Below are 20,715 nucleotides of genomic sequence, written 5' to 3' on the forward strand. Positions count from 1 at the left end.
GCGTCCGCTAGAGGATCGTGGGCGCGCGTTACCAACCTCCGCGCCTCCGGGATGCTCTGAAGAAGACACAGATGGTGAAATCCTTGGTGATCGACCTAAGTCATCACCCTGATATTGTCTGACTGGATCCGAACCAGGCTGCCCAAGAACTACCTGGCCCAGGTAATCCGACAAAGTCTGATCGCTCTCTGTTCCCACACATTTATCAGACACCTGACTCCTATCAGGAGTGATGATTTCTCCTGGTTGAGCATTGGAGACCGAAGTCACCCGACTAGAGGCTCCTTGGTCTGTCTGCTCAACCGGATCCGATTCCTGTGGGGAACTGAGACTAATCTTTGGAAAATGTAAAGAAAATGATCTGTTCAGGGAACGATAACTACCGCTCCCTGTAGTACTTAAATGTTGGAAGGGAAGAATCGCACCGGTAGCAGTGATCGATGCTCGATCTAGTGCTCTGAATACCGGTGAAGACGTCCCCCCACCCTCAAGCCGGGTGGGGGCGCACCTTCAGGCTGTATAAGCCTTAACTTCAGGTTTGGCTGAGTCAGTCTTTTGTTTGTCCGACCAGCGCTTCTTGAACCCTCCTAGAGGGGTTTTGCCTTTTCCGCTCGCTTCAGCAGAGCGAACGAACCCTTTAAGAGCGGCAAAGAAAGGTCCACGCTTGTTACGAGGTCCTTTAGCTTTTGCAGCCTGCGGCAAAAAAGTGCTTTTGCCCCCAGTGACATCCTTCATGATCTCATCTAGGGTGGCCCCAAATAGGCGATTCCCCTGAAAGGGGAGATTCGCCAAGGTCTTTTTGGAACCTAGGTCCGCTGACCAGCATTTTAACCACAGCACACGTCTGAGAATTACCGCTGACATAGATGCATGCCCTAATAAGGGGGTGGCATCCAAGGCTGCGTCACAGACGAACTGTAGTCCTTGTTTAATCTGTTCCATCAAATCAGATGTTGCCTGGGGGATACCTTTCCCCTTCAGGTCCTGGCGCACCAATCTCGCCCATTCTGTTAATGTCTGTGAAACTAAACCAATGACAATTACTGGTCTAAAGGCTGACTCTATCAGGGAAAAGATAGTGCGGGACTCCGCTTCCATCTTCCGATCCACCGGATCCTTAAAGGACGGAGCTTCCTCCAACGGGATAACAGTGGCTTTATTCAGTCTGGAAATAGGTGGATCCACCACTGGTGGTACAGTCCATTTCTTAATGAGGGATTCCTCAAACGGATAGCGTCTAGCAATGCGCTTGGAAATAGTAAAGGTACGCTTTGAATGATCCCATTCCTCTGATCTTATTACCAAAACATTTGGGTAAAGGAAAAACCTTCACCGTCTTGGTAGGTTTGCTAGTACCAAAGGGAATTTCCATTTCAGTTGCCTCTGCCGGTAAAACCTCAAGTCTTAAGGTCTCCCGAACCGCCACAACTAGTGCGTCCACCAATGCTTCTTCTTGTGCTATGGCGGAAGCAAGAACGTCCTCCTCACCGTCTGAGGGAACTTTACCTGAGACAACAGCCCCTGCAGAGGGACCTGCAGCTGCAATGACCATCTCAGAATCTGAATCTGAAGTATCAGATGATATAAGGGTATGCGGGGGTCACTTTCTTGAACCCCGTTCCTGACAGGCCGTCTCCACCCGAGACACCAAAGACTCCAAAACTGCTGTAAATGCATCCATACTCTGAACTGGCGGGTCCTGCGGCCACCTCGAGGGAAACAGGTGGGGGTACCTGTGTGGCAGGGTCCATGATAATTCCAGATACTAACCAGAAAAAATCAATTGCCAAAAAAAATAAAACTTTTTTTTTTTCAGACCCCCAGTGCCACAATGCCCCTCAGTGTTACCTGCTTAGGGACCCCTACAGAGCGAGAGAGATAGATAGACCCCAAGGCTCACCACTTGATGCTCAGAGTCTCAAATGCAACTTGTTTCAGCACTGTATTACAGACAGGAAGTCTTTGGCTGGCTTCCCGGGTAAAAAGGAGGCAGCTCCGCCCCTTTGCACGCCTTCCGGCGCCTCCCCTAGCTCCTCGAGGTGTTTTGGTCACCTCAAACATGGCCGCCCCCATGCTGGAGACACGAGGCTACGCCAATATGGCGGCCTCGTGCGATCTACCAGACAATGGCGGCGGCCTGTACAGGATAACGGCGTGTCTGGCGGCCTGCGGGAATATCTCGGCCCCACAAACCTTCACCCTGATAAACCTGGCCGGCAGTACCGGACCGTGGCGGGCCGCATGCGGTCCGTGGGCCGTGGGCCGTCGGAAGGCAGCCCTCTGCCCTTGCTGGACTGCAGTGATTCATGCCTGACAGGTAGGATACCTTATGCTACAATAGTAACATTCTAGTACTGCCACTGACTTCAGTCACTTTTACAATTTTGAAATGACAGATTGTCAGCTCCCAAACCAAGCCTCCTGGTTTCTTGTTCACAAAAATCACACTCAAATAGGGGGATCTGTGACCTATTATAGGATAGAGGGGAGACCCATCCTTACCATTTCAGAGAGGGGCCCACGTTCACCACAAACCCGTCAGGGGGAAAAGGGGGAACATACTACTCACCATACTGGAACCAGGCGGGCGTCACTCCTGACAGAACCCCTCTCCACCGGGGTGGGGGGGCTGTCGACCAGTACGGACGCCGTGACTCTTGGTCATTGGCGTTCAAGCGAGACGTTTAACTCGCAGGGTCAGTCCCCGTCCAGTGGGACTGTCGCGGCCGACCCAGCGCGGAGCTATGGCCTGCACGCCCTCGTAGGCTGAGCTGGGGTGACCACTGGATCTCAACATCCAGCCCGTCGCCCAGTTACAGCTTGCTTGCTTGAAGATCTCACAGGAAACTGGAGAAAAAAAGCTGTCTAAAAAAATCTTTCTAAGGAAAAAAATCCTGCCAGGACCGAAGATCCTAGCAAGGCATCTAGGTCCTTACTCCTAACTAGACAGAAAAAAACTGATTTGCTGTAGCAGAGAGAGAGAGAGAGAGAGGATATACCCTCTGGGACTGCCCCTAAGGTGTGGCCAGAATGTTTTCTTTCCTGTCTAGTCCTACTCCTGTAGAGGGCAGTATAACCCGAGTTGTTATTAATCAACGAGGACTACGTCTGTCAATGAGCGACAGAGAAAACCAAATTCAGGTCCCAAGGAGGCAAGGGTGCCCTCCTAGGGGGAGCCAGATGATGCACCCCTTGAATGAAAGTGCGGATCAAAAAATTTGACGCCAGTGGGCGTTTAAAAAGAATGGCCAGCGCAGATAACTAGCCCTTAATAGTGGTCAGCGCCAGACGCTGCTCCACACCAGTTTGCAGGAAAGCTAACACCCTCACCACCGAAAAGGAGCAGGGATGGAACCCCTGGGATTCACACCAGGCGAAATAAGCCTTCCAGGTACAATAATAAATCTTACCTGATGAGGCCTTCCTAGCCTTGAGTATGGTAGGAATGACCGACGAGAGACTCCGGTCTCTCAAGACCTGGCTTTCAACAGCCACGCCGTCAAAGCCAGCGACTAAAGCAGGATGGAAGATCGGCCCCTGAGAGAGAAGATTGTCTCGTAGTGGGAGCCACCAGGGAGGCTCGACGACCAGTTGCATGATGTCCGCGTACCAAGACCGGCGCGGCCAGTCTGGGGCTACTAGAATCACCAACCTCGGTTCAGAGACCAACCTGCGAAGGAACCTGAACAACTGAAATCGGGGGAAAGGCATAAATCAGGCGACAGCGATTCCAAGGCACTACCAACGCATCCGAGGCATCCGCCAGAGGGTAGCGTGTTCTTGCCACGAACCTTCCCACCTTGTTGTTTAGCCAAGACGCGAACAGATCCACATCCGGGGATCCCCACCGCGCACACAGCTTTTGAAACACCTCCGGGTGTAGGGACCATTCCCCCTGGTCCAGGGTCTGGCGACTCAGATAGTCCGCCTGCCAGTTCTCCACACCTGGAATGTGAACTACCGAAATCGCCGGGACCTGCGTCTTGGCCCAAGACAGAATCTCGGCCACTTCCTTGGCCATTGATGTACGCCACCGCAGTTGCGTTGTCCGTCTGCACACGCACAGGGCGGCCCTGAAGACGATCCGACCAACGGAGCAAACAGAGCCTGACTGCTTGCAGCTCCAAGACATTTATTGGAAGGGAGGACTCCCTCTCTGACCAAGTGCCCTGGGCAGACAGATTGCCCAGAACGACACCCCAGTCCGACAGGCTGGCATCCGTGGTTACCACAGTCCATAGCAACGGTCGAAAGGATTTTCCTTCCTTCAGAGTCAGAGACTGGAGCCACCACAGAAGATCCGATCTGACTTGGGAGGCTCAAAGAGATCCTCCTTTCCAAGGAGTGAGGATGCCTGTCCAACCTGGTCAGAATCTCCGCTTGCAGAGATCGTGTGTGGAACTGTGCAAATGGTACCGCCTCAAAAGCCGACACCATCAAGCCCAGGGACCGCATGCAGGTCTGGAGTGAAGATAACTTGTTGTCCCTGAGGGACTTGACCTTGTCCTGCAGAGTCCGGAGTTTGTCTTCCGGAAGAAAGACCTTCGCCTGGGCGAGTCCAGAATCATCCCCAGGTAAGGGAGACGAACAGAAGGGGACAATGTCGACTTCTGAAAATTGATGGTCCACCCGAACTCCTGGAGCGTCTTAAAGGCACGAAAGGACCCCTGGTTAGGGTTAAAAGAAGGGCCCGCTTACCGCGGAAGGATCTTACCCTGGACACCTGGGGCAGCAGCGTGCTCTTACCCCCAGTGACCCCCTTCACCAGTTCATCCACAGAGTCCCCAAAAAGAAGACTCCCTGCATAAGGGATGTCAGACACCGTCTTCTTGGAAGACTGGTCGGCCGACCAGCTTTTCAACCAAACGATGCAACGAATCGTCACTGCAACTGCAGACAGGCGTGAGACTAAAGGGGCCTCATCCAAGGCCGCGTCACACAGGTATAAAACAGCCTGAATAATTTGATCCACCATTTCCAGAGTAGCAGGAGGGGCAGAGCAGCCTGAGAGACCATTACGGAAGCGAACACGGGTTTCATTAAGGAACCTACCATGTAGATGTGGCGGGTAAGAGTTTCCACCCGCCTGTCCGCCGGGTCTTTAAACACCGGAGAATCCTCCGCGGGCATTAAAGTGGCTTTATTTAACCTGGACACAGTGTGGTCCACCTTAGGAGCCACAGTCCAGTGCGAATTCACCGGAGCCGCAAAGGGATAATGGTACTGAAATTGCTTGGGCACCACAAAATTGCGCTTTAAATTGCGCCATTGGTCATTCACGGTCTCGTGAAACTCAGCAGGGCAGGGAAAAACCTGACCTGACTTCTGGGTTTTGCGGGTCTCAAAGGAAGACCGCTTACCCGACAGGTGGGGCTCATCATCTAAATTTAGCGTGTCTTTTACAGAGCTAATAAGCGGAGACATAGCAGCGCGTTCGCTTGCTGAACCGGAGGTGGAATCCTCCTCCTCCGACCGAGAGGACTGAGACCCCTCAGGGGGTACACGGTCTGTGGCAACCATATCCGATTCTGAATCGGAAGACTTTTCCTAGAAGCCCAGTCAGACATTAAAAAATCCACTTTTGACGCTAAAGTCACAGTAAGTGAGACTATAGCAGAGGATTCAGGGGTACCTGAACCCTCCACCAGAGCAGGGGGGAATTTGCTATCCTGGGACTAAATCATAGCACTTCAGAATTTAAATAGCGCTGGCCCTTTAAATTGGCAATTACCGCGGTTCCCACCGCAATGAGGAACTAAGCCTGTGCTACTAAAAACTGCAAAAGAATGAATGCCAGCAGGAATGCAGCCCAGGAAACACCATAAAATCCCCTAAAAGTGTGCCTATACCTTGCCACACGCTGTCAGCTCGATCTGCATGTGAGAAGACGGAAGTGACCTCACGCCACTAGAGGCAGAACACAGCTCTGAGCCACAACAAAATGGTTGCCAATACAAGTCTATGGATAAGGCTCTGAGAAAATGGCCGCTGTTCACATAAAGAACAGTGCCCACACTAAAGATGGCGCCCGCGGTTTTTCACCGATTGCGGCCCCCACACACCATGTCTGTACCCCCAAAACGTTGCCGAAGCACCTCAGGGACATCAGGCTCGTCCCTGAGGAAGGGGACATGGTTGTTTGCGAGGCTTGGGCGTACGCATAGCCTGCTAACGCTCTATGGCAGGCTGGGATTCCATAAGGCCCTAGAAAAACCAGTGCGATTCCCAGCCCGCAAAAACGCTGTAGTCTTCCGAAGTCCGACTAAGCGCAGGAACAAATAAATAGCTATTATTGTAAAGAAAAATCACTTTCTCAGAGAGAAAAAATAATAAGAAGTAAAAAGGCTGAGACTGCAGCCCCAGCCAGGGAAAAGCCAGCCTACTCCTATGCTAGGCAAAGACAAACTGATTTGGGAATGCTGCTAGCTGGGGGTATTGGACCAGAGGGACAGCCCCCTGTAGGTGTGTCTATACAAAGGTTTTGTGAATGTTTTCTAACAAAATGTTATGCCTAGCTTACTCCTGTGGATAAGACCAATACCCAGAAGTGCAGACTGTATGAGTGGGCGGCAACTGTCATAGGACGCAAGAGAAAAAGGAATTTTTAATTTCTGTGTTGCAGTTGGAGATTTTTTCCTTTCATGTCTGGTGAGACCATTGTCACTGAGGCACTGATAGAGCCTTGGACAGACATGAGCTCAAATCCTTCCCCACACTGTCCAAACGTAAAAAAAATTTGTCTGTGTACTTTAGAATTCCTTGGACATAATTTGGAACAGTTACAAAAATGCAGACTTAATGAATGAATGGTAGAAGGATGAATAACTAGCCATTCTAGTAATGTTATGCAGTAAAAACCATAGAGCCGAGTGAATTATCTCCCTAGGATGTGAAAGGCATTCTTTAAATGCTGCCATTTAATGGTCTTTATGGATTACCAAAAGTACTTTTGGCGTTTCAAGGGGAAAAAATAGAGATCACACAAATTTTTCTAACTGCATTATCAATAATTCCCCAGATAAGCCTCAGCTAGGAATAATTGACATTTTAATGTTGCCTGATCAAGCTGAAATAGCCAACTTAGTCTGTCCCAGGACATATTTCGTACAGGCACATAGGGCAGAGGTGCTTCTGATCAATAAAGAGGAACTTCACAAAATGAGCAAGCAGCTAGTATAAATTTACCTGTAGGCTACATGCACTCAAGCGGTTTGGCCCGTCAGCATTAGGGAATGAGCTCAGGCCTATTCATACACAAGACCAAACCTGACATCATGTGAGGTCATCAACAGGCATGTAAAATTCTTGTAGGGACAGTTGCTGGGAACTATTAATGCAAATACACCCCTAAAATATATCTCCCAGGAACCCTTTCCCTACACACAGTATGCAGGCAGGCGCTTGGGAGTCCAGCAGCTTTGTTTTGCTGAAAATAAAAATCAATGTGTGACAGAGAGGGCTGGGGAATAGGCAGAGTTTTGTAGTCAAGCCAGTTGGCAGGACTGACAAAGTTGGTAAGGATTTCAGTGCAATAAAGACACTGCATTGTCAGCTTAAACAGCTAGGCGCTCTCTGGATTTCTGACCGGTCCATACATTTTTGTACCTCTAGCATCTTTGATGGGATAAAGCAAGGAGGAGAGATGACTATATGGGAGATACATGTAGCCCAAAACAATAAATATAGTACTGCTCAAATGTTCTCCAAACCTCTCAGTTGGATTAGCATGTGAATAGACTGGTGTAAGACAGACAGGATCGGCTTGTTTGGTTCTAGTAGACTTTAACAAAATGGTGACCATCTGCACACAGACATCGACTCCTGATTGCATAACATTTAAAAATGAAAGATGGGTAAAAAAATGGCTTCAGCTCTTGTTCTCCATCAGTACAGAACTCCTCAGATGTGTTTCCCTTTTCAGGGCTTAATCGTATGTGAGATAATGGGATTTTTGACTTACCGAAAAATCCATTTCTCTGATGTTCACGGACGGACGGACGGACGGACACAGCTCCTGTATTCTTGACCATTGGGTTATACTGCCCCCTACAGAAGTAGGAAACTATGCAGAAAAAACTTCTGGCTACACCCATGGGCAGTCCCAGGGGGTAGACTCCCTCTCCCTGCTATAGTCACTCAGTTTTGTTACAAGCAGGTTCAGGAGAATTATAACTCCACAGAGGGGTGGGTGCTGTGTTGATCAATAAACATCAGAGAAAAAGTTTACAGCAAGTCAAAAATCCCATTTTCTTATTCGTTCATTGACAGACACAGCTCCTGTATTCTTGACCACTGGGACATTCCAAAGCAGTGTTAAACATGAGGGGTGGGAAACAGCAAAAAATTTGCAAGGTTAAAACATTAGCCAACCAGGCAACAGGGGCTCAACCAAAACAACTGGAGCCCACCTGTAAAAAACAATACACCCTCAAAGAGGATCTGGTCCTCTTACAGAGCAGCCTGCAAAACCTTGCGGCCAAAGGAAGCATATGCAGATGGCAACACATCCACTTTTTAAAACTTTGTAAAAGTGTGCACAGACGACCAGGTGGCCGGTTTGCAAACCTGCGTCACTGAGGCTTGATGATGGAAGGCCCAGGAAGCACTAAGCGCCCTAGTAGAGTGCCCCTTGACAGGGAAAGGAGGAACCTGACAGCTGATGGAATAGGCCTGAAACACCATCTGTCAGATCCCTCTTAAAATGGTTGCAGAGGAAGCGGACGACCCTTTACAATGCCCATCCATGAGCACAAAGAGTCCGACTTCCTGAAAGACTCCGTAGCTGCCAGGTACACCCTAATTGCCCTGACCACATCCAAGGCATGCAAGGCAATTTCATTCGGATGTTTAGGCCTGGGACACAGGGAAGGCAACACAATGTCTTCATTCAAATGAAAGTCAGAGACCACCTTAGGAAGAAATGACAGGTGCGAAACACCACCTTATCTTTGTGGATCACCAGATAAGGTGGACAAGCAGGATAACGCCGCCAGTTCCAACACCGTGTGCAGAAGTGATAGCCACCAAAAAGGCCACCTTCTGGGACAGCGTAAAACAGGGAAATCTCCCAAATATTTTCAAAGGGAGGCTTCTGTAGAGCTGAAAGCACCAGATTAAGATCCCAAGGCGGCAATGGAGCCCACACTGGAGGAACAAAACGTCTGATACCCTAAACAAAAGTACACACAGGGAGTGTGCGGCCAAAGGTTGTTGGAAAAAGACCGCCAAGTCCTGATCCTTGATGGTACTCAAGGCGAATTTCTGTTCAACCCCCCCCCCCCCAATTGAAGGATGGTTAAGATCTGAGCCACTGAGGAGTGAGGATGAACCCCAAAAGACTCACACCACGCAACGTACATCCACGTACGATGGTAGATCTTCCTAGATGTATATTTCCTGGATTTTAACAACGTAGGAATCATCGACTCAGACAAACCTCTATCCTTTAGCACCTGGTGTTCAACAGCCAAGCTGTCAACGCCAGTGACTAAAGCAGGATAGAAGATCCTCCCTGAGAAGAAGCTTCCAAGGAATCTTGACGACCAGCTGCACCAGATTGGTGTACCAAGCCTGGCAAAAGCAGTTCGGGCCACCAAGATGACCGGAATCCCTTCTGCTTCGATCCTGTGTAGGAATCTGGGCAGAAGCTTGAGAGGAGGGAAGGCGTAGATAAGACGATACTGACACCACTGAGCCACCAGCATGTCTGTGGCATCCTGCCAGAGGATTCGTTGACCGAGCCACAAACCTTACGATTGACATAAGCCACAGCCGTGGCATTGTCCGATTGAATGGGCACTGGGCCATGAAAATGATCCGTCCAACGAACCAAACACAGTCGATTGCTCGGAGTTCCAAGACATTGATTGGTAGTCTTGGCTCTTCCAGTGTCCAGATCCCCTGAGAAGAATGCTTGCCGAGGACGCCACCCCAGCCGGACAGGCTGGCATCCTGCCCAATACAAGGGGAGGAAGGCTTTTCCCAGCCGAAGCACCAAAGAGCGAAACCACCACATCAATGACTTCTTTGTTCCCCCACTAAGCTGGATCGGATTGTCCAGAGACTGCGGAGTCCTGTCCCACTTGGTCAGAATCTCTCTTTGCAGAGACCTCGTACGGAACTGTGCAAACAGAACTGCCTTGAAAGTAGATACCATCAGGCCCAGCACCCGCATGCAAGTCCGGAGGGATGACCAGTTGTTAGACAGCAGGAGGCGAATTGCAGTCTTCAATTTCTGGACTGTGTCCAGAGAAAGGAGCACTCTGGCTATGAGTCCAGAGTCAGTCCCAAATAGTGCAGCTTTCTGGACAGAACCAGGGTAGACTTTTGAAAATTCAGAATCCAGCCGAGCTCCCGCAGAGTTCGTATTGTGATCTCCAGGTTCTCCAGAGGGAAACTCAGCTTGCAGAAGTAGATCGTACAAGTAGCCCAGTACCGCGATCCTCCGTTGGCGTCACAAGGCTAGCACCTGAGCCAACACTTTTGTGAAGACCCAAGGAGCATAGGCGCGACCAAAGGGTAACGCCACAAACTGATAATGCTCTTCCCCCACAGCAAAGCGGAGAAAATGCTGGTGGCTGTCACATATTGGAATGTGAAGATAGGCATCCTTGATATCAATAGAGGCAAGGAAATCCCACTGACGCAGGGATGCCACCACCGTTCGAACAGACTCCATTCTGAACTTCTGTAACCGCACAAAGCAGTTTAGCGCCTTGAGGTCCAGGATTGGACGCGCTTTGCCTTCCTTCCTGGGGACTGAACAGGTTGGAATAACAACCCTGAAAACTCTCCGGGACAATCACGCCTTAAAAGGAACAGGTCTTGTACCACCCCAAACAGACCCTGCAGCAGGTCTTGGGAGAGGCGCAGTTTGGAAGGAAAAAACCTTGCCGGGGCACAAAAGCAAAACTCGATCTTGTAGCCGGACGGAATGACTTAGTGGACCCACTTATCTTGTACCAGGGAAGTCCATGGGTCTGAAAACCAGCAAAGACATCCCCCCATCCCTGATTCGGGTGAGGGCGCACCTTCATGCAGGAGCAGCCTGCTCTCGGCTTGCCAGACAAGGTTCGTTTGGATCTGCCAAGAGGCCCTGAAAGGCTTTGAGCCCTTGTCAGTCCACCCTAAGGGACGAAAAAACTTTGAGCCGAGAAGGAAGGTCTACATCTACGACGAGGTTCCTTGCCCTTAGTAGCCTGCGGAAGAAAGGTCTTTGACAATTCTGTTAAAATAGGCAGGGAAAGGAAACACCTTTGCCGCTCTGGATGGCTTGTGAGTGCCAAAGGGTACCTGCGCCCCGGTCGCAGATTCGGCTGCGTCCTCCATCTTCAGGGTCTCACGTACAGATACAATCAGTGCATCCATTAGCGCCTTTTCATGAGCGATCGCAGATGCCAAGGAAGTCATCTTCACTATCAGAGGATTCCAGGTGCGTGGTCGCAGACCAAGAAGGGTGACCCACGTCCACGGCGGCTGAATCAGATTCAGGATCTGATGAGACAGATGAGGCAGGGGAAGACAGGGGGTGCTTTTTGCTAGCCTGTCACCCGCAAGCCGCCTCCACCCGGGACACAAGGCACTCCAGGACTACCGTCAGTGCATGGATGGTTGGTTGGGACCCGGAGGGTCCTGCAGCCTCAGAGAGGGGATCATGTTAGAAAATGTGCTCCAAAGACTCCATGAGTCACTAGGGGGACCCCACAAAAGGTGTAACACACTGCTAAGGGACAACCCCCACCACGTTGGCAGCACAACAAACACAAGACGCAGAGAAATCCTCAGCAGAGAGGGAGAGGACCCCACCAGACTCACCACCCGCCAACACAGGCACCTGTAACCACCAGGAGTATCTGCACATGCAGCGATCAGGAAGCTAAATGATCCAGGAGTCAACCCCAGGAGATAAGGAGGGGCTCCCACCGCTGAATTCACAGCTCACAGGGCTCCACTGTCAAGGCCGCCACTATTTGCAAGGCCAGACCACAAGAAAATGGCCGCCGGAATACATAAACATGGCCGCCGTGTATAAGAATGCACAGGCTACAACAAAAAGGCGGCAGCACGAGGCATACAGGGTACCGAGAATTGGGAGACTAGGCCTCAAGGCCAGATCCTGGCAGGACGAGGGGCCCCCACCAGGTACAAACCCCCTCAGCACAGTCGATCGTCTGGTCGCCGGCAGCGCAACCCCCCCCCCCCCCCGGCCCCCATCGCCAGTTACCGCCCTGCCCCCATCCCAGGCCAGTGACCAGACCACACAAAAAGCCCCAGTGTATGTGGAAGGGGGGGGAGAGGCAGAGGGTTAAAAAACAGGTGGGGGGTGATGGTGGGAAAGAGGGAAAGAGTAACCCGGGGATCTGACCGTCCCAAGGAGGGGCCCACATGAACTCCAAAACCCTCAAGGGGTGGGGAGGGTGGGGGGGGAGGAACAGCTACTCAGTCAATTAACTAAATAAAAATGATTTTTGTTTTGCCTAGACAAACAGTTGAAAAACAATTGGGCCTGTCACAGAAAATTCCTTTCGATTTATAGGTAGAAAGTGAGGACATTTTTTAATGTTACTTTAACACTGCACACAGAAAACCACCACATGATTTAAACTTTAAAAGAGACTTTTTATTATTTAGAAATGCAGTTATATACATAGAACAATTAAAATTAAATTACTTTGTACAAATATTAAAATATTATCTTCAGCCCCACAGCAATGTCCAAGTTGACAGTCAGAGCAGAGGGAATAAAGCTGTGATTTGTTTATAATGTATCATTCTGGCACCAGAGGGGGTTTACCTGTCCCTGTATGCAGTCATGCAGTGCCCCATAAACCCTACAACACATGATGACTTCCAACATGCCCAGGGACAGCCGGAAGACAGTACTGAGGTCAGAACACCATTGAAGTGGTTCTCTATTGTCAACTTTCATGCAGTGTCATAGGGCAGTAACCATCCATAACTCTGAAATAGTGGGTATAATGAGGAATCACCTGATATATATTTGAGGGCACTGTTTGAAGAACATATAGAAATAAAAATATAAAAAGAAAAATGAAAAACACCCCAGGATATAAAGCCAAGCCTTGGTAATAGTTGCAGAGGAGTCTGATTATAAGTATTTACAAACTGGTGAAAGATTGTGCAGCTCACACATTAATGCTCTTGAAAATATTGCACTTTAGATTATAAGGAAGGACGTCTAGTGACAATGCTGTATGAAGCAGGCAAAAGCAACCTAAGGCCTGCCAGCTGTGGTAGCCCAACCAATACCAGAAAGCTCTGGTACATAAGTTCCAGCAGGTCATGCTAAGTTTTGCAGCTCCTTTACAGTTGATAAGCCACAGGCTACTTGATCCTGACTAAAGGAAAATAAAAAAGTGGCACAATGTAAACCAGCGGTGCTGAAATCAGGTCCTCAAGACCCATCAGGGCATGATTTTTAGTGGAATAATAAAAAGGTTCTCCTATACAATTTTCCAATTTATACAGCAGTTTCTACTTGTTAGTGGGCTTTGAGAACCAGAGATTAACACCACTAAAGTAAACCACCACTGTGAATGAAGGCCATTTTTGGTTGAATATTCACTATATTCATGCTTGAGGAAAGTGAATAGGCAAGCTGCAAGGTCCGCAGTATGGGCTGAATTCACAAAATGGCTGACCTTTCTATATATGCGACAGGCCCCCTTTTTTAAAAAGTGCATCATTTTTTTGCTCAACTGATACATTTTGTTTTTAGCTGTAACAAAAAAAAAAAAAAAAAAATATATATTATATATGTTGTTGCATGCCTGCATGTTAAAACCCCACTGCAACAGTGCCGCCTCTGAACAGTCGCTTATAAAACAAAACTAAAAAGGCCCCAAAAAAAAAGCATACAGGCTGCAACAAAAACATGAACAAATATACACACGCACTCAAAACCATACACACATACTCAAGGTGACTTGTGTAGGTGTGTATGTGGGCATTAGTCTTTTGTAGTAAAGGATATATACAACCATACTCAGATACACACACTTGCAAAAATTCCAATCTCCCTTCTTATTTCCTCTTTCTCACTCCGGCCAGCAGCTCCCATATCTTCCTATAAAAAACTTGATACACTCGATGCGTCCATTTCCTTGAGTTCCTGGTCAACTTAATGAACCTGACATTATATGTATGAAACACTGTTGGTAAGGATGGTCCTTTTACTGTGTTCAATATGCACCCCTCCCCCCCCACACACACACTCATATCCAATTCCCATTCTTGACATCTCCTTTTTGGCCTTTCTGGGACAACTCATTCTTTGTTAGGCTGCTGGTTTGGAACGGGATTATAAACTAGGATGTCTAGGATAGAGTCCTCAGGAGCACTGCAAACCTGGAATCTTTCCAGGATTCATATACGGGGCTATACATTTGTAGTTTAAAGGGAAAACATTTTAAAACGATGCATCTATGTGGCACGGCTCTGATAAAGCTACCTAAACTGTGCATTTAAAGCAGAGCCCCACCTCCACTTGTTTGCCTCCTCCTCCTCCGCTGCCATATTTGGCATCTTTCTGGTTTTGACAGGTCCCTGCTCACACTTCTGGCTGACTTCGCCGCAGCGAACTCAGCTGGAAGTTCGGCCCCCCTCTTCCAATGCCGCCGGGCCATTCACAAAGTGCAGCGTGCATGCACAGTAGGAAACCTTAGCCGAGATAGCAGCAGCACCCGAGAGCCGATTGGAAAATTAGCTTAGGTGCCGACACCGTTGGATTTGTGGACAGGTAAGTGTCCTAATATTAAAAGTCCGCATCTACAGTATTTGTAGCTGCTGACTTTTAATTTCTGCTGAAGGAGCCTGGAGCGCTGCTTCAAGAAAGCTCTTAGCATTTAATTCAGGCCTAAATTCTGTACAGATTTAGATCTCATATACCACCTTCACTAAACCATAAATGGGTTTATTGTCTTCTAACTGGATAAAAATCTTGGCCAAAAGGGTAGTTGACTGTAAATATATGAGAGATGCAGTTTCCTACATTATTGAGAAATGTAATTAGCTAGTAGAATTATCTTGAAGTGGAATTGTTAGACATACAGGACCTACTATACATGTGAGGAAATTTAAACCATTTTCTTCTAAATTACAATATTCCCATGTCTAGTGCTTGGCATACAATTTCGCACATGCACCAGTTTTTGGGCCTCCCACATCATCTGGGAGAGTCACACGTATGGAGCAATGAATCAGTGCATGAGATGCATCTCTCGATAAAACTCAAATTTTAAGATGTTCCTCCTTTTAAAGTTACAAAATGCTTTGCAGTAACTTAATAGTAGACATATATCAGAAACAAAATGCCAAACCACCAGCACAGTCTATGCAGGGGTCATGGAGCGGTGCTGCTTCTCTGGTACAAACAATCATTGATAGAAGATATCAATCATCAACCTATTTTTAAAAGGCAAACCTCAATAGGCAAAGTGCAGTAAATCCCTGTGCCAATCACCTTTGAGTTATTCAACATTGAAAGCTGATTGGGTACTGTACATTGTTTCTCCTTGCGTTATGAATTCTGTAATGATCATTAACAGAACAGTGAACTGAACAAGCCTCCAATGGGGAAAGCAGCCAGCCTGAGAAGTGGTCTACACCTTAGGTGTTGGAAAAATCCTTGTCCAGTGATGCTTGAGAAGACAGCGAATATTGCACTGGACAATGAATTTTTTTTTTAGCCACCTGAATTAGATGGCATAACCTGAGACAAGAGTCTTCCCTTGGGAACCATGTAAATATACATGTGAAAGTTTCTTATGGAGGTCCACAACAACATTTGTGCGTGCTGAAATCACTAGGAAGGCCAAGAGGTATTAATATTTAGTAGGAAAACGTGCCAGGCAATGTATGATCCAGCCCATATCACAGGAGTAATCTTATATAGGTTACAGCATAACACATACATATTAAATAGAGTTGAACACCTCTGCAAGCATGGCTCAGACAACCTGCTCCCAGCATTGTGTAGATGGGGAACAAAGCGTCTGTGCTAAATGGGTTGGTGGGGAGAGGGAGGCACATGTCCGCTCCAGAGCTCCTGTCCATACAGGAAATGAAGAGCAGGAAGATTGTTAGGATCCCACAGGGTTGAGTGAGGCATCAGATCTCTTCAAGCTTCTTTTAGTAGAGGGATATCTGAGGGGGAAAGATGAAGAGAAAACCATCAGAAGAAACCTATACACATTCCCCTAACACAATATGCATATAATACGAATTTATTTGTAATTTAAACCTGTTTCCTAGGACATTTTGCTGTTGAGGCAAGGTATCTAAAGCTGTCTGTACATATGCAACACAAGCCTTTTTATTGGCTTAGTATAGTGTGATGCCAGGAAGGGTTGTCGAAGCTCATAAAAGGCTTTTAAGGCTACAAGGCAGCAAAGAAGCAGCTTTTATCACCTTGGAGTCTGCCCTACAGACCTACAACGTTGTATACTGTACTATACTATACAAAGTGGAACAGCTGGGCAAAATATGACTTTCACAAGAGTGTATAAAGTTAAGGGACCAAAAGATTATCGTTCAGGATAGAAAGAAAGATATAAACAACATAACTAAGCGGTTTTCCCTGGCACCCACCCGCCTTATATCTAACCATTGAAACATACATGGAAAAAGAGAAAAAAGGAGCAGAATGTAATCCCAAATTGAATCCCTTTTTTTCCCAACCTCACCTCCCAACATTTTAGATAAAACTGCTCCCCAAGTTTTCCTTTGCTTTCCTCCCAATTCCCTTGATACGAGGACATTTCTAAGTTTACAAAATGTATGTTGTATCAGTTTAGCGGACTCAGAGATCTGCAATGTACATTGTAAAAATGATTCCCCCAATTATACATTATGATGAAATGTCACTCTGCAGCTCCCCTGCAGCCCCCCTAATCCTTACCCGAGTCCAATCATGATCCAGCGATGTGCATGAGAGCAGCTGCTTTCCCGGGGTTCTGCCTTCTCATTGGCTGCTGTCAATTACAGCCAGTAACAAAAGGATCAGGGGATAGGGCTGAGCCCTGTTCTGTGCGTCATTTTGAAGCTAGCACGCACGTGTGCCCCCATAGCAAGTGGCTTGCTATGGGGGCACTCATAGAAGAGGAGGAGCCTGGAGTGATGGTGGGGGACCCGATAAGAGTAGGATAGGGGCTGATCTGTATAAAACCATTGCACAGAGTAGGTAAGCATATCAGGTTTGTTTTTTTTCTTTTAAAATTATTTTTAAACCACTTGACCTCCAGAAGGTTTACCCCGCTTCATGACCAGGCCACTTTTTTTTTTTTTGCGATACAACACTGCGTTATTTTAACTGACAATTGCGCGGTCATGCAGCGCTGTTCCCAAATACAATTTTAAGTCATTTTTTTTCCCCACAAATAAAACTTTTTTGGTGCCATTTGACCACTACTGCGTTTTTTATTTTTTGCATTATTAACAAATTTTGAAAAAATAAGTGTGTGTGTGTGTGTGTGTGTGTGTGTGTGTGTGTGTGTGTGTGTGTGTGTGTGTGTGTGTGTGTGTGTGTGTACACACATACATACACACACACACATATATACATATACAGCCATTAACCACTTGCCGACCGCCGCACGACTATCTACGGCGGCGGTCAGCCCCTCACAGGCAAAGTGACGTAGGTCTACGTCGCTCGCCTGTGAGGGTTTAGGGAGCGAGCGCGCGCCGCCGGAGGCGCGCTCCCGCTCCCGCGTGGTCACGGACCCCCCCGCGCGTGTGACCGGCGGACCCGATCGCCGCCGGCCACTCTGTGATCGGCGGGGGAGAGGGAGAAAGTCAGGCAGCTTGTGTAAACAAGCTGCCTGTCATTCTCCTCTCTGTATGAGAGATGATCACATGGATCTACTATGTAGATCCATTGATCACTCTGCATACAGTTGAAGCCACAGCCAATCACAGTTAGAATCACGCCCCTAGGGACACACACAGCCCCTCCCTCTCAAATAAAGTTAACCCCTTCACTACCAGTGTATTTTTACAGTAACAGTGCATATATATAGCACTGATTACTGTAGAAATGTCACTGGTAACCCCAAAAGTGTCAAAAATGTCAGTCAAGGGTCCGATCTGTCCGCCGCAATGTCGCAGTACCGCAAAAAAAAAAAAATCGCAGATCGCCGCCATTACGCGTTAAAAAAAAAAAACAACAAAAATGACAAAAATCTTTCCCTTTGTTAGTAAACGCAATAACTTTTGCGCAAACCAATCAAAATACGCTTTTTGCGATTTTTTTTACCAAACATAGGTAGCATAAAACAAATTGGCCGAAAATATTAAAAAATTTTGATTTTTACATTTTTTTGGGGGGAATTTCATATAAAAAAAAAGGGAAAAATATTGCTATTTTTGCAAAATTTACGCTCTTTTTTTGTTTATAGCGCGTGATCAAAAAAAATCGCACAGGTGATCAAATACCGCCAAAAGAAAGCTCTGTTTGTGGGGAAAAAAAGGACGCCAAATTCGTTTAGGTACAGCGTCGCACGACCGCGCAATTGTCCATTAAAGTCACGCAGTGCCGAATCGCAAAATACCCTCTGGTCGTTTAGCAGCCAAATCCTCCGGGGCTTAAGTGGTTAAACATATCCAATAAAAAAAAATGTACAAAAAAAGAAATAAATCAAATTTATTCATAAATTTATGCCAATATGTATTCTGCTACATATTTTTGGTAAAAAGAAAAAAAAATCCCAATAAGCGATATATATTGATTGGTTTACGTGAACGTTATAGCCTCTATAAACTATGGGATATATTTATGGACTTTTTATTTAATTTTTTATACTAGTGATGGCGGCAATCAACGACTTATAGCAGGACTGTGATATTGCGGCAGACAATCGGACACTGACGCTTTTTGGGAACCAGCGACACTAATACAGTGATCAGTGCGGAAAATATGCACTGTCACTGTACTGGCGACACTGGCTGGGAAGGAGTTAAACATCTAGGGTGATCAAAGGGTAAATAGCTAGTGTTTTTGTGTACACTGTGTGCAGCTTTCGCTAGCGGAAGAGATAAGATTCTAGTCCCTGCTTTTCAGGAACACAGCGATTCGATCCCTCCCCCGTCAGAACTGAGATATGCCTTGTTTACATAGGCATTTCTCAACTCTCTGTGTACTGCCGACGATCAGTGGGTGCCGGAAGTCATTGAGTGCCTGGCATCTGCAGATCAGAGTCTGCTATGAAGAATCATAGCAAAAGCGGCACGCCTCCTGAAGGCAAAAATGCAGAATTGCATATAATATATATATATATATATATATATATATATATATACATATACACACACACACACACACACACACACACACACACACTACACACATTACACACACACACGTGATCCTGTGCACAGCTGCTGTCCTGTAGCAGGAAAACTGCTATAGGGTGGGCAACAAGTGGTAACATCACTTTAAAGATATATAAATGGGTTAATGTCCAAAATGGGAAAAAATGCACTTTAAAATTAGTCTTAAGTGCAAAACACAACTATAACTTGAAATGAACTATAATACGTGTTAATGTATCTACATGACATCCACTTACCATCTGTATATTCCTCAGAGGAGAGTGAAAGAAGACTCTGCACATCGCTGTTTTCAGAGTCAGCGCCCTCCCTTCCCAGTGTCCGTCTCTGTGCTCCAGACACCCACTGGGAAGAAGTCTGATGGACGAGTACAGTCTCTGATCGCTGTGAGCTGCCAGCTGTACACTGTGAATTATGTGCTATGGCTGGGCTAGCGGCTTGAGTATTCTGCAGAGATTGTCCTGGTATGCTGGAGTCGGGTACTTCCTGCTGTATATCCTGCTCTTCTCCTGGTCCTTCAGATAACACAATCTGTACACGAGAGCTGGCAGATGGGATACAATTTCCTGCACTGCCATAAACAGCTTCTTCATACGAAGGAAGGGCAACCTGCACCCCATCAACCATGATGGAAACTTGCTCCCCCGTCACATGTGTTTCACGCCTGTATCAGATCATATAAAAAAAAAAAAAAACTGTTAAAATTCATGAATGCTTTAAGTGCCTTTGTTACAGAAAACTTTACTACTGGTAAAACATGATAAAACAAAGTAGCTGAATGAGCCATTGTGGATTTAAAGGGAACTTTTATCGGATTAAAAAGCGGGCTGAACTAGCGGACCTATACTTCTGATGCTGCTAGTTGCCCATCTCTCTGACCTGGAGCAAGCATGCAGATCAGAAAAGTCATAGGGATGTCAGAACTCCTGATCTGAGTTGTTGGCGTTTGCAACATTTTCATATCAGAGCAGTTATTAAACTGGTATGGCAGTAAGACTGATTATCAATGGGCGATCTGTTGTCACTACAGAAGAGAACCCTAAAATCAGTGGTGCAGAATTATCCAACAAGAGGTTTATGGCTGAGGACCATAAATGGAAAGCGGTCTCCTGGATAAAAAACTTCACGCATAGCACCCTATAATGTTTTATGGGGGTTAGATCTGTCCCAGTGTGAGATTCCATCACAGTTCCAGAGAAATGTATTCATATCAAAGCACCTTTGAGATGCCCTGCAGTGCTGATGACTATAATGTGCTTATTGCCCATCACCAAGGCATCAAAAGAACAGACTAACCTGATAGTGACTTGCGTCTCGGAACTTGCCCGCAAAATGAGGGTGCCATCTGCTAGAGCAGTGGTCCTCAAC

General features: G+C 47.1%; 1 protein-coding gene across 2 annotated transcripts in view; it reads right to left on the reverse strand.

The window, feature by feature from the left end:
• Window positions 1-14,959: 14,959 nt before the first annotated feature.
• The window catches only part of SUSD6 (sushi domain containing 6), an 88,373-nt gene continuing 82,617 nt past the window's right edge, over window positions 14,960-20,715 (reverse strand). For both annotated transcript variants that reach the window (XM_082275092.1, XM_082275093.1), the window contains exons 5-6: window positions 19,587-20,011; window positions 14,960-16,164 (exon numbers count right to left, since the gene is read on the reverse strand). In XM_082275092.1, coding sequence (XP_082131218.1) covers window positions 16,139-16,164; window positions 19,587-20,011 — 451 coding nt within the window. In that variant the 3' untranslated portion in view covers window positions 14,960-16,138. The remainder of the gene's footprint in view (window positions 16,165-19,586; window positions 20,012-20,715) is intronic.

Source organism: Pelophylax lessonae (assembly GCF_965119305.1).
Source record: "Pelophylax lessonae genome assembly, chromosome: 13".
NCBI lineage: Eukaryota > Metazoa > Chordata > Amphibia > Anura > Ranidae > Pelophylax > Pelophylax lessonae.